This window comes from Cheilinus undulatus, linkage group 3 (genome assembly GCF_018320785.1).
Source record: "Cheilinus undulatus linkage group 3, ASM1832078v1, whole genome shotgun sequence".
NCBI lineage: Eukaryota > Metazoa > Chordata > Actinopteri > Labriformes > Labridae > Cheilinus > Cheilinus undulatus.
In genome coordinates, this window is record NC_054867.1 from 26,182,120 (window position 1) to 26,196,835 (window position 14,716).

The following is a 14,716-nucleotide window of genomic DNA, read 5'->3' on the forward strand; positions in this document are numbered from 1 at the left end:
GGCAAAATGATTAAACAGAGGCAACAATGGGCAGAAAGTGGCAAAATGGGTTTAAAGTGTCAAAAATGGGCAGCAAAAGGTGTTGAAATAGAATTCAGATGTTGCAGAAATTTGTAAACTGGGGCAAAATTGGGTTTAAGGGGGGAAAATGGGTTAAAAGTGACAAAAATGGGCAGAAAATGTGGGGAAACGGGATTTTAAAATTTGCACAATGGGGTAACAGAGGCAAAAATTGGCAGCAAGTGGCAAAAATGTGTTTAAAGTGTAACAAATAGGGAGAGGGGGTGATGAAAAGGAGTGTTTGAATCTGGTAGAAATGGGTCAAAAGTGAGCAAAAATGATGACAAATGGCAAATAAAAGTGGCAAAATGGGCTGAATAAAAGAGGTTCAAAGAGGTTAAAAATTGGCACAAATAAATAATTTCACCATCAGAACCAAATAAAAGTTTGACACACTTTTCACCTCCAAAATGAAGTTACTGTTAGCCATGATGCTACTGATCTAACACACACTGATACTATCAATAAATCACATTTGGGGAGGGCCCATTCTCTGGTTTGTCAGGGGGCCAACCATCTCTGTGGGCAGGCCGGAGTATATGCACTTTATCAGACTGTCTTTAGACAGTAGCTGGCGCTAATGGGTTCAGTTCCAGTCGACAGCTACAGTGAACTAGTAGTAGAAAAAGAAAGAGAAGTCTACGCAGGTGTTTACGTTCACCCACTTCCGTAGCTACTCATAGCGGAATAACGTTTCTCGTCTACCGTTTGTTCCATTGTTTTTAGAGAAAATATTCGGTCATGTTTCACTTTTTAAACACAAGCATGAAAGATGCCTGGCAGATAAATATTATGAGAATCGTCTGCTGTCCATTGTAGGCGCTGTGTCGTGACTTTTCCTCGTCAGTCATCGCAGGCGAAGCTAAAGCTAAAGCTGGTGGTGTGTTAGCTGCGGGTCAGCGGCAGTGGGCATAATTTGATAAATCGTCGCCTGATCCGTATTTGTCCAGTGTTAATTTAGATCTCTAACAAGGCAGTCATGGCCACTAGGCGACTGACCGATGCCTTCTTGTTAATGCGGAACAATGCAATCCAAAACCGGCAGATATTGGCTGAGCAAGTGAGTACATACGACCCCCGTCTGAGTACACGTAGCAATGCTGCGGTGAGTGGTCTGCATCGTTTTGACATTTTACTGTGTGTGTTTTCATGTAGCCAGTGTTAGCTAGATTAAAGTGTGATTAAGTAGCTGCTAGTCATTAACAAGGATATTTCTAAGAAGAGGGGAGATTTCTAGTGTTTTATGTTCGGCGTAAAAACACATTAGGAGATGACTATGACTCAGTGTGGTGATGGAAGAGGATGAAAAGGGGCGTGCAGACATTTAACCTTTTTATATTGAAATTTGATTACGGAATATCAATTTGCTTAAGTCAAGTCTGCTTTCCTCTTTTCATAGATGTTTAAAAATAACCTGGCTTAAAGTTAGTGGGATTTTGTCAGAGGTAAAGCATGTTTTTGTTCCCCACATAGTTTTCCTCAGTGTTTAAGTGTGCAGTTGTCCGTAGAAAATGCATCTAAAGAAGAGAAACATTGTTTGGGGCCTGTAGTTGATTTTCCAGTAGAATCTAGCTAGTCTTGTACTACGGGCCAAACAATAAATTGTCCTTTTTGTGTTTTAAGCAGAGAACAGATTAGATCTGGAAGGTTTCCCCTCCACCCAGAAATACTGCTGGTGTTTGGGGAATTTCTCTCATGCAAGACTTTATAAATGCCCCTCTGCAATGATACTGTGAAACTTAAAGTTTCCAGGAGTATCCTCTTTACTTACTTTTGATGCAGATTTCATTATCTCAACTTGTCATCTACCTCACTGCCACCAAGACAAGCAAGAGCTTGTTCTGCACTTAAAACTGCCCACTGAGCCCAAGTAAAGGTGCCTTATAGAAGAAAAAAGGTTTATCCCTATGTTGATCCACAAATTATTCAATGCTGATTCACATATTGCCATTCTGCATTATGAGCTCAGTGTGTGTGTGTGGTCAGGTATACAGTAGATGCGGCAAAGTAAATCAGTGTCAACATATGTTATCCCCATCAAACTGTTAACTTTCAGTATATTCAGTTGGACACATTCACTCCTAAATTAAATTTCTGTTATAATCATTTTTAATTATATGCTGTTTGCAACACTAAAAAAGCAGAACATAGGCAATAGAGTTGTGTAACTCTGACACTTTTTGAAATCTTGAGCATGAGAGTTTCTGCTGCATGAGCTGGAGTCGCCTGTAGAGGAGGCTAGGTTCAGGTACACATCACTGCAAGCAGGCGGAGGGTGTGTGACCATTCACACCCAGATGAGAACATTTTAGGAGGTCAGCTCATTGATATTTGATCTAGATCTCTGCCACTCAGCACACTCACAGCATTCAGTAGTTTACTGACTATTTACTGAATTTCTTTAAATGTGCTGTTGATTTCTGGGTGATTTCTACTGAATCTCAGAATGATTCCCTCTGATTAACTGCTCTTAAAGTCAAACTATAATCGTCAACATGGAGACAGTTGAAAAGGTTTAGCTCTTGGAAGAGAGCAACCTGTAATTTCATCATGTGAGTGATACAGTGTATATTGGGAGTGTTGTGGGTCACCTCGGGAGAATCCGCATCTAATGTTTGGTAAAGAAAACCAGTTTTGTGGTCTGGCAGTTCTTCTTAATATAAAGTGACTCCAGCTATAACAGATCCAGCTTCAGGGGATAACCTGCTCAAACAATATATTGATATTTGACTTTCTGAGAGCAAATACAAGCAGCATTTATCTCTCAGTCACCTGCAGTTTTACTCGAGTGTCATCAGCTGGGCCTGTTTTTAATTTTAGTTGTAAATATACCATATGCATCATTTGTCAGAGCCTTGCTTTAGTGGTATTGAGCCAACAGGTATCAATCATTCTGAGCTGTCAGTAAAAATAAATGTTTTAGAAAATTTTATTAAACAAAATCTGCATATGTGGATGGCCTTTGTCTACCAAATCAACCAATCAATCCTCCAGGCCCTTAAATAAATGAGTTCTTAATCCATTCCAAGTGCCAGGCTGTAGTGTGTCATGTAGTTTAAACCGTAATACAAAATGTAACGTGAAAACATGATTCTTAATGTCTCACTTGTCTCACATAATGTATTTTGAGTGTATATTTGGTCCAGTAGATGTTGTGTTTGGCTTCTTCCACAATTGCTGTGAAATGCTGCTAATATAAACATCTGCACATTTCACCAATGTTCCTGAGAAGATGTTGGTCCAACTATTGATAAAAAAAGGATTTATGAATTGGAAATAAATGAATAGCTTCAGAACAGTCAAAGTTAAAGCTAAAATGCTGTTAGACCCAGGTATTTTTGAACATTGCTATATCACTTAAATTTCAGCAAAGTGATTGTGATAAAAAATTATCTGCAGTGATGAAAAGTACAGGAATAACATGAAAGAAAAACAATGTTGTTGCACTTTTTAGATGAACATTGAACTTACTGATTCTGCTGTACACCCTGGTTTTAAAAAAAACCTGGTTGTCCCAGAAAGCAGCAGGGTCTGAAAGAGGACAAACACATCAGAGACTGGATTAACCAAATCCAATCAAACACTGTAGATGTTAAGAAAATTATGCTTATTATATATATATATGTATATAATCAATTGTTGTTCGGTCTAATAACTTCATGCTTTTTTAAATTATCTGTTTGTTTTTTTTTCCTTTTGTTTAACTCTGAGGTGGTCAAAGACTGAACCATTTCTCTTCTCTCATAACTCTCACTACTTCTTAAATCAGATGACTATTTTTAGATAGTAGGTAGACACCAATTTAAAAATAGCACAGTGAAAAATTAATGTAATATCCATTAACTCTTTGAATTCTGTAATCACTGGTGGGACTGACTCAAAAACACTTTAATGTTGGTATCAACTGCTGATTTTCCTTGGCTCACTTTCTGTTTCCTGTTTCTCTCCTTCTCTTTGTTCTCTTTTGGATGGGACTGCTCTATCTGCCAATCACATTAGGAGCTTGATGAGGTATTGATACTTTACTTTATGGTAGAATTCCTTCAGAAGCATAAATTACCTCAACATCATATGCTTTAGTCATTTAAAATGTTTAAAAAGAGTGATTTGTCTTTAAGCTGGCTGACGATCGAATGGCCCTGGTGTCAGGGATCAGTCTGGATCCTGAAGCTGCCATTGGAGTCACAAAGAAACTGCCACCCAAATGGATAGAGGGTGTAGATGAGGTACCAAACTCTTTGAATACACTTGTTTATAACTCCTGTTTAACTGATGTAGAAACCACCCATTTCAAATCATCCACACTTTGACTTTTGGAATGTTTTTCTATTGTTGTTTGGCCCTAAAAGTTTCTAATTGTATTTATTTCCCTACAGATCCAATATGAAATCACACGGGTTCGGCAGAAGATGAAGGAACTGGCGATACTACATGACAAGCACATGAATCGTCCTACACTTGATGACAGTAGTGAAGAGGAGCATGCAATAGAAATCACCACTCAGGAGATCACACAGGTGCAGTTATTTAACAGCAGACAGAATAATAGGCAGTGTATAGACGGCTACTACAAGGGAGTAAATGTGGACACATCTGACAGTATTTCATATCGAAAAGATTACAATTATGCTTTGGGCTTTTTCTTTTAATATATACAGGTTCATCTCAAAAATTAGAATATCATGAAAAAGTTAAATATTTTTGTGTCTCACTTCAGAAAGTGAAACCCATATATTATATAGATTCATTACAGATAGATTGAAATATTTCAAGCCTTTATTTTTTGAAATTTTGATGATTATGGCTTACAGATAATGAAAACCCAAAATTCAGTGTCTCAGAAAATTAGAATATTGTGGAAAAGTTCAATATTGGAAAGTCATGGTGTCACACCCTAATCAGCTAATTAACTCCAAACACCTGCAAAAGTTTCCTGAGCCTTTAAATGGTCTCTCAGCCTGGGTCAGTAGGCTACACAATCATGGGGAAGACTGCAGACTTGACAGATGTCCAGAAGACAGTCATTGACACCCTCCACAAGGAGGGTAAGCCACAAAAGGTCATTGTTAAAGAAGCTGCTTGTTCACAGAGTGCTGTATCCAAGTATATTCATAGAAAGTTGAGTGGAAGGAAAAAGTGTGGTAGGAAAAGGGATAACCGCTGCCTTGACAAGATTGTCAAGCAAAATCCATTCAAGAATTTGGGGGAGCTTCACAAGAAGTGGACTGAGGCTGGAGTCAGTGCATCAAGAGCCACTACGCACAGATGAATCCTAGACATGGGCTACAAATGTGGCATTCCTCGTGTCAAGCCACTCCTGAAACAGAGACAACGTCAGAAGCGTCTTACCTGGGCTGTGGAGAAAAAGATCTGGACTGTTGCTCAGCTGTCCAAAGTCCTCTTTTCAGATGAAAGTAAATTTTGCATGTCATTTGAAAATCAAGGTCCCAGAGTGTGGAGGAAGAGTGGAGAGGCACCGAATCCATGTTGCTTGAAGTCCAGTGTGAAGTTTCCACAGTCAGTGATGATTTGGGCTGCCATGGCATCTGCTGGTGTTGGTCCAGTGTTTTCTGAAGTCCACAGTCAATGCAGCCATCTACCAGGAAATTTTAGAGCACTTCATGCTTTCTTCTGCTGAAAAGCTTTATGGAGATGCTGATTTCATTTTCCAGCAGGACTTGGCACCTGCCCACACTGCCAAAGGTACCAAAAGCTGGTTCAATGACCATGGTCTTACTGTGCTTGATTGGCCAGCAAACTGGCCTGACCTGAACCCCATAGAGAATCTATGGGTTATTGTCAAGAGGAAGATGAGAGACACCAGACCCAACAATGCAGATGACCTGAAGGCCGCTATCAAAGCAACCTGGGCTTCCATTACACCTGAACAGTGCCACAGGCTGATCGCCTCCATGCCACGCTGCATTGATGCAGTAATTCATGCAAAAGGAGGCCCAACCAAGCATTGAGTGCATAGAAATGAACATACTTTTCAGAAGCCTGACATTTCTGTTTAAAATATTCTTTTTTAATTGATCTTATGTAATATTCTAATTTTCTGAGGCACCGAATTTTGGGTTTTCATTAGCTGTAAGCCATAATCATCAACATTTCAAGAAATAAAGGCTTGAAATATTTCACTCTGTGTAATGAGTATATAATATATGGGTTTCACTTTCTGAAATGAGTGACAAAAAAATTGAACTTTTCATGATATTCTAACTTTTTGAGATGCACTTGTAAATTTTCTTGTAGATGTTTCATCGATGCCAGCGAGCTGTGACAGGTCTGCAGTCTCGTTGTGGTCACTGCACAGAGCAGGAGGAGAGGCTCCTTAGAAATGTGGTCTCATCGCTAGCCCAAAGTCTTCAGGAGTTGTCCACCAATTTCAGACACACGCAGTCCAGTTACCTAAAACGTAAGAACTTTGATAAACTGGCATTCCTGAAAATGTCCTTCTTTGTTTCTTATGTTTGTCCCATGAACAACTGTAGTTCATATTTCATATATACAAGTTTTTTCATGTTATCTGCTATTTAATCGTGTTATTGTTTACATTCCAGGTATGAAGAATCGTGAGGAGAGATCAAAGCACTTTTTTGACTCCGGGCCCCTTATGGAAGAAGATGAAGATTTGGCCCTATATGACAAGGTGACTGGCTGTTTAAAATAAACTACATCACCAAATTTAGTATGTGTGGTAAAAGCATTTTAAAATATACTACTTAGGTTAAAAGTGGCAAACATGAAACTGTTTTAAAGAACACCACTGAAATATTTTGTGTAAGTAACCGCAAATTTTTGAGGGCAACACAGTTAAACTTGTTCAATTTTAGTTTCAGAAATGCAAAAATGACTGAGCAGTATCTGCCGAGGCTACCTCAATTGTTTTGACATATTTAGAGCAACAATTGTTTAACTATAAAGTAACTTTTATGTTTTCTCACTCAGGGGTTCACAGATGACCAGCTGATGCTGGTAGAGGAAAACACAGTCATGGTTGAGGAACGAGAGAGGGAGATCCGACAAATAGTGCAGTCTATCTCAGACCTGAATGAAATTTTCCGAGACTTGGCTGGAATGGTGGTGGAGCAGGTATTATAAGCTATCTTGACATGCCCATACATAGAAATAACAGATTTTATTTATGACAGATTTTTAACATGATATGATCTCAGTCACTTCGGTACTTTTTTTGTTCTCCTCTTACAAGTGTACAGTCTTACTTAACAAAGTAACTCCAGCGTGCAGGGCAACTTGTCTGATTAATTTATTTCACAGTTTGCATAAACAAAGCTCAAATAAGAATGCTTTCAGACTTCAGACCCCACCTGTGTCCCTCTAGTCTGCTTCAACTGTTGTTTACAGGTCTAGATTTGTTTTAACTCTACAGATAAACACTTCACCTACTTAGTAAGTTTCCTTCTCTTTTGTCATTTAGGGCACAGTTCTTGACAGAATTGACTTCAACGTGGAGCAGGCTTGTGTTAAAACAGAAGATGGACTTAAACAGTTACAAAAGGTAAACACTCATTGCTCAAGTGCAGATTTTGGCTTTTCTAGTTCAGTGACAAGCACCAGTTTTTTAAATCAGTATCCAGTTTTGATGATATATGATTAAATGTGTTTTTCAGTTGCTTTGAGTAGTCCAAACGCAGGATTATGATACCATTTAAATAATTTTTAAAATGTAAAAAATTAAAATGTAAAAAACAGGATCAATATACACTAAAAGTCTCTGCTTACTCAGTCCATTTTTTGGAATGCATTTTAAAGAATCTGATTAAAAAAAAAAAAAAAAAAAAAAAAAAAATGGTCACACACAGGAAACTTGACCATTTAGTCTTCTTTTTTCCATTAGATTCTAAAGCCTGGTATAAACTGTGAGATTTTGGGCTGTCCCAGATGAAAGATGACCAATCATGGCGATATCTTTTGTTGTGGCTCTTAAACGGTGGTCCTACGTTGCACTGTAAGACAGGTTGACGGCCGGCCATTGTCATGTTCTTGCGACCAGAGATAGCCTAGGATAAAATTGTGACAGTATCAGAAATTTAGGATGACCATCTCACAATGTGACTGCAGCTATGACCTACGTTGACTAACCAACCAATAGGAATGCAGCAAGAAATGCAATGCAAATGCAGCACAGGCACTCACAAACAAGTTAGCATTAGAGACAGTGCCAAAAAGCAGAAGTTTGTTGGATTCCAACAAGGAGGAAAATCTTGATCTCAGTCTTTTTTTTTTTTCAAGCATATGCTACAATTGTAATCGCTTTGTTGAAGCTTAGCTTCATTATTTACCATGGCACTGGCAGTGTAGATGGATGACGCACGCTGATGTGGTGGTGTATATTGTATCCTGCTATTCAGGGATGTTAAGTGAGAGTTGTCATTGTACATTCTGCCCACATCACACTTGTATGAGATTCATGTCACCCAGTGTAGCACGCCAGAAACTTATAAGATTGCTAAAAAAATGCACAGTCTGTAGAAGGCTTAATGCAGTTTTGCCTTTGTATTTATTGCAAAAAAATCATATGATGGGTCAAAGTATTCTAACAGAGTGAAGACAAAAAGCAGTGAAGCTGATTTTATTTTTCTTCTCCTTGAAAAAAGGAAAACACTAGGCCCAATCACTCCTGACACCTATTAATATATTTAGGTAATTTCCATAGGCTTGTACATCACGGCGCTGTGCCACGTACTCAAAAGGCTGTTGGAGATAGCATAACTTTTCAGTCAGTCTTTTATGTTTGGGTGTGTAAACAAATTTTGGCCTTAATCTGTTGTGTTTCATGGTTGAAATCAATAGGATGTTTAGGAACAACACAGTGTTTGAACTGAAGGTTTAAAGTGAGGAAGAGAGAAAGGGGGATGCGGTTGCTGCCCTTAACCAACCCTCAAAATCAGGATTTCCCAACCATTTTCCACTTTTTTGGACACCCCGGTTTCAAAGCCAAGCTGACACCCCCCCCCAACGAAAAAATTATTGTTGCCAAAAATCAACATCCATTTATTGTTTCATGGATAAAACCCTAAGGAAGTGGCTCTTTGCAGGTTTTTCTTACCAAAAGACCATTGTATAAACTGTTTATTAAGTGCTTTATCACGATTTTACTCAATATTTGCAAATCTAATCTAGACAACCTTCGAGCAGACAAAGTCTCGTGCCCCCTTAGATCTTAAGTGCCCCCCTTAGGGGGTCCCAGACCCCAGGTTGGGAACCACTGCTCTAAATGACTTGGAAGGATGTAGAAGACACATAAAACAGAACCTATTAAAATGTTTCAGTGCCAGTTTGCAAACATGACTGTTATAACATGAGATAATATTTATTTTTGAGAACACGGACTCAGTGTGCAAGGGTCTTAACAGTTATCAAATCCATCATATTTAAAATCAGTTAACAGTTAATGTTGTGTTTGTCAACTTACTTACATGGCAGTAAAATGCAGTTGATAATACTTTCTCATTTTCTTTGCAGGCGGAACAGTATCAGAAGAAAAACAGAAAGATGCTGGTCATTTTGATCCTGTTTGTCATAGTTGTTGTTCTAATTATTATTCTTTTTGGAACGAAGTTTTAATAATGCATTCCTCTGGATTTTGATTGTCTGTGTGGGTGTTTGTTGTGCATCTGTGTGGACTTGGACTTGGCCTCAGTTCTTCTGGAAACAAAGCTGACTGCCTTTCATACCCACCAGGAAATGAAGAAAAAAAACCCCTCCTGTCTCCACGGGTGCACTTTGGTCTGTGTGGAAGTCTTCAGTTGTTTGTTTAAATGAAAAGAAATGATCAACAATCAGTAAGAGCTATTAGCTATTTTATGACGTGAAGACCCAAATCAAAAAGACTGATGGAGATTTGTAGAACTGGACTGTGTTGACATATGTGTCTTAAAAGAAAACACTGTCGTGTATTAAAATGGACTGAATCTGTTTAAATGCTAAAGCAGAGGTCTATCTGCTTGAACTCAAAGCACGAACTGTAACATTTGTTGTGTAACAATACTTTGTTTCTGTCCAATATCATCACAAACATTTTTGTTTTTGTGAGGAAGCTGCCCAAAAAAACAAAAGTGTTTGAAAAGAAATGTGAATTTCAACATGACATTTATATCCTGGCTCAGTATTTCACATTTAAAGACAGAAAATAATATATTACAGCAGTACCAGATAGATTAGTCATTCAGTACCAAATATATTCCTTCAAAAAAAAAAAAAGGACCACATTTCTTTTTTTATTACTTTACTCCCTGATGTATAGATTATTCTAACTCCACTGTTGGTCTGGGGAGGATGTAAACAGCCATCCAGTTCTTCATTTAAAGTGTCACATCTGCTGCACTCTTCATCAAGTGCTCCTTTTTAAAACACTTAAATTGTTTTGTTTCATAAGGTCCTTGCATAAAGTGCTACCTTTTTTAAACTCTTGCAGTTTGCACATTAAGGCCTGAGGGTGAAGGTGGCTGTGTTATGGATGTAATACTACTGTCATCTGTATGATGAAAAGATTTATTTATTTTGTAATAATGTCAAATAATCAAGAGCTGCAGAGATGTTCTGTTTAATGCAGAATTACTGTATAATGAGTAAAGAGTGTCTGTTGTCCAAACTAAACTGTTATTGTCCTTTCCATTTAGGAAAACTGATTTTTTGGCACAAGCAAACTTGTTTTTTTTTTGTTTGTTTTTTCTACCTTTTCCTATCGGACGCATTCAATTTTATTTAGCCGTGTTGGAAATTATTCACATATCCTTGTGTTCTGTAAAGACAGACACACCAAAGTGATGAAGAGATCTAAACATATCCATGCTCAAATCTACACTATAGACACTCGTTTAATCATCTCTGTCATTGATGTGAAGTTGTGTGAAACGGTTTATGTCCTAGTGGTACTCTTACGTTTTGTTTTCAATGAAACAGATGAGAGCAACTTGTTTTTCTTTTTTAAATAAACCTGGAACATGATGCCGTTTTCTGCTTTGATTCTTTCCAGCTAAAGGGATTTTAGCTGTAATCATTTGATATTTGAGTTTAGACAAGCAATTATGGTAAATCTATTTTTTTAGTAGAGAAATATGTAGAAAGGTGCATTTCTCCTTCATTGCTGATTGATTAATACTCAGTTTTCAGCTGTTACTTGCTAAAAATACTGGCAAGCAACTTTTTGATGTCTCTTGAACTAGTGAGGTTTTAAGTCATTAAAGTTTTACCCACTGAATGAATTTAATCTGATAAATTAGCAGCTGAAATTAATATATCTTAGTATATTGCTCTTTTAAAACTGAGCTATTAATGATCATGTTTCCTAAAATGAACAGAGAAAGCTCATAAAGAAGCCAGTTAACGCTGCCTAAATGAAAAGTCTTTTATTCTCTGATACAATAGATTATATGTACAAAATCTGAGTAAAATTCAATTACAGCAGCCTATTTCAGCCCTTTTTTCTGTCAAGTTTGTCAGTTTGGTGAATGTAGTTTGAAAATTGGGTTTTGTGCTTATAGTGTTGAAAAAAGCGTGGTGGATGTCAATAAATGTGTTTTAGCAATTGAGAAATACTGTAAGAAGGGCTGAATAAGAGCATCTACCTTGTGTTAAGACCAAACAGTAATTTGGTAATTTGATGTAGAGCTGTGTCATGTAACCCGGAGACTGTTTGTGTTCCCTTTCAAAGTAAAAGCATCACATAAATGAGACGTACCCCTAGAGTGTCGTGAGATAAACATAGCCTAGCTAAAAGCTAACGTTCATGCTAACTTGACATGGAAGGCGTTCAACCGTCATGCTGGCACCTGTGCGCGTTTGACAACATTGCTTTCTGAACGTCTATTTAACACCTTTAATTTACAAAGCATGGTGTCTAATGGGGAAGAAGATGACCCGTTCCCTGTTGACGACGGTCTTTTTGCGGAAACATTTTCTCAGGATACAGTTTACACTTTATGCGGGCAGGAGTTGAAGATAAGACAGGTCTTTGGTGCAAACCTCGGCGTGGCTGCCCCAGTTTGGGAGGCTGTAAGAATCAGCCTGACTTATGAAAACATTAATGCAATGTTACTGTAACTCTGTCCGATCATATCGACCATATGTTCTTGTGTTTTGGCACAGGCGTTACAGCTGTGCTGTTACTTTGAGGAGCAGGCGGTGGAGCTGACAGGAAAGCGCATCATTGAGCTGGGAGCAGGTACCGGGGTGGTCGGCATTGTAGCTGCACGCATGGGTATGTTGTTGTAACATTCGTTTGTCTACAATGAGTGTTCTGATAAATGGCATACCCTTGAACATTTGCAGGCTTGAACTTATTTTTAGTCTAGTCTCCGTCTTATTCAGACATGAAACTCAAAGTTCCACCCACTAGAGGCACTGTAAAACTCTGCAGCAGTGATGTGTCTCTGTGGTGTCAGTGTTGTCAGTACTCGTCATATAATGCTGAAGTATTAGATTTTTTCTTTTATAAATACTTGCATGAGCCTGATGTTGTTCTAGGGTGCAGTCATGAGCAAACAAAATACTTTCAGATAATAATAATCATGATTTTAGAGGTTCATAGTATAAACATTAAAATCAGATTTCCTTACCTTTCCAGGTGCAACAGTGACTCTTACAGACCTTCCCTTGGCTCTCAAACAACTTCAGGCCAATGTTTCTTTGAACATGCCATCCAGTGGTTGGCCCTCTGCTCTTCCTACTGTCCTGCCTCTGTCCTGGGGTGAGGACCAAATGAAGTTCCCCTCTGACTGGGATCTGGTGCTCTGTGCAGACATTGTTTATCTCCCAGAGACTTACCCACTGCTAGTTGAAACACTAGCTCATTTGTGCAAGAGCGGAGGTCTTGTGTATTTGTCATCAAAAATGCGGAAAGAGCATGGGACTGACTGCTTTTATGAGGAATATCTGCCGGATGTATTTAATGTGGAGCTTGTACAGCGGGATGAAAAACAAAACATTAATATATACAGGGCATCTCCAAAGTCAGGGCAGTGGCACTGACTGTGCACTTGATTTGTTTCTGTGATGACAACGGTTTTGTCTCTGGTTATGTGGGTGCATTTTGAAGAGAATGTATACAGTTCATGAAAGCAGACATGAGTTTGCAAATGCATTGCTGTTGATTATAAACCACTATCAAGAGATTTGACTGCAAACTAAAACAGCTAGATTTTTTAAAGTCTAGATACAACTTTTATTTCGTAATGCTGGCACAACTTGTTAAGACCATTTGCACACTTTTTTAAACACTAAAAGGGACTACCAGTTTTGACTCAAGTTTTAGTCAGTCAAATTTTAGTCACTGTAACAAAGTGTGGTTTCAAGTCAGGTCAGAATTTAATATATACAGTTCAGAGAGGCACCAATAATGTAACTGTTTTTTTGTTTACTTTGCTGATAAAAGCTTGAATACATAAAATTGAAAAGCTATTTAAGTTATCTGTAATAAGCTATTTATTTTTTCTCTTTATGTCGCTAGAAATAAATGTTTTTAAGAGTACAAGTAGAAAGACATTTGTCTTTGCTTTGTCTTTACTTGCCATAGGCAGGCAAGTCTGGAAAAGAGGTGTGTGGACCTTTTTCTTCTGTGGTCTTTGGATCCAGCACACATTCATTGATCTGTGTTTTACTTGATGTTACTAATAAAGGTAAAGCCAAACTCAGAAGATGAGCCACCTTCAATCAAATCTAGTCAGATCACAGTCTTGATAAAGTAAGATAATTTAGCGGAGTTGATTAAATTCCTGTTTAAAGTAATAAGTCCATAAATACTGTAGGATTTTTTCCCAACTTCATGTTGACCTGGGTTGCTGCTTTATTGATCATGAATACGTAGTAGAAAAAATATTATGTTTTGTAAAACAAACACACACCAGCTGGCATGATGCAGTAGGTAATGGTGTAAATACAATCATTAAATATGTCCGCAAAGTTTTCTGGGCCCAAATGTTACTCTAAATGAAGCTATACCACAGGCTTTACAAAGCAGCAGTCACTTTTATTGCATTGTTTTCTTAACTTAATCTGCTTTCAGCTAAAATAATTTTTCATAAATAAAGCTGTGCTGATATATAGACAAGAACTCTATCTGTTGGTGCATCCTCTGTTGATTTCCAGAACTATATTGTTTCTTCATTGAGATACATAAAATCCAAAACACAGTCCATCCCATCCCCAACTATTCTGTCAGCATCAACAGATTGCCCTCACTGCTGTCTGTGTGCTCTTCATCCCCTCTCTCCTGCTCTCTGCTGATGTACAGACTTTCTGTTCAGAGAAGGAAAGCCTGTTTGTTACGCTGGAGAGTTACAAAGAAAGGGACACAACGCATCCGCTGCCTGTCTCTCCCTTGCTACAATTCAGCCAACAAAACAACAGATCATATCTCCATGCAGAGTCTGCTCCCCATCAGGCCGGACACCTCCCACGCGACTGCCGTGCAAAGTGCAGATCATTGGTTTTGTTGTTATACACTATCATGTGGACAAAGTTATGAAAACTTTGTGTAGTTTGGAAGTAGAGGTGTTGAATGCGAGTTGAGCCAATGTAAAAAACAACTAACTGTTAAAACTTGGGTTTAAAATTATAAAAGGTTAATTGATGTTTCTGTGGTGAGCAGTGTCTTACTTTGGATTATAATTGAGACATCCTATCACAACAT

The 14,716-nt window shown here is 38.1% G+C and overlaps 2 protein-coding genes across 3 annotated transcripts; both read left to right on the top strand.

The window, feature by feature from the left end:
- Positions 1 to 692: 692 nt before the first annotated feature.
- stx16 (syntaxin 16) lies at positions 693 to 11,034 on the top strand. 2 transcript variants are annotated; one of them, XM_041783798.1, is made up of 9 exons: positions 693 to 1,165; positions 4,060 to 4,071; positions 4,179 to 4,286; positions 4,437 to 4,577; positions 6,316 to 6,478; positions 6,624 to 6,712; positions 7,012 to 7,155; positions 7,502 to 7,582; positions 9,550 to 11,034. In XM_041783798.1, exons 1-9 carry the CDS (start codon positions 1,040 to 1,042, stop codon positions 9,649 to 9,651), a joined length of 966 nt encoding a protein of 321 aa, XP_041639732.1. In that variant the 5' UTR covers positions 693 to 1,039; the 3' UTR covers positions 9,652 to 11,034. The 2 variants fall into 2 exon arrangements, with proteins under 2 accessions (XP_041639732.1, XP_041639733.1); XM_041783799.1 differs by having other exon boundaries at positions 693 to 1,120.
- Positions 11,035 to 11,817: 783 nt separating this feature from the next.
- Positions 11,818 to 14,014, top strand: LOC121507107 (EEF1A lysine methyltransferase 3-like). The gene is made up of 3 exons (XM_041783268.1): positions 11,818 to 12,081; positions 12,175 to 12,286; positions 12,653 to 14,014. Exons 1-3 carry the CDS (start codon positions 11,920 to 11,922, stop codon positions 13,054 to 13,056), a joined length of 678 nt encoding a protein of 225 aa, XP_041639202.1. The 5' UTR covers positions 11,818 to 11,919; the 3' UTR covers positions 13,057 to 14,014.
- Positions 14,015 to 14,716: the final 702 nt, after the last annotated feature.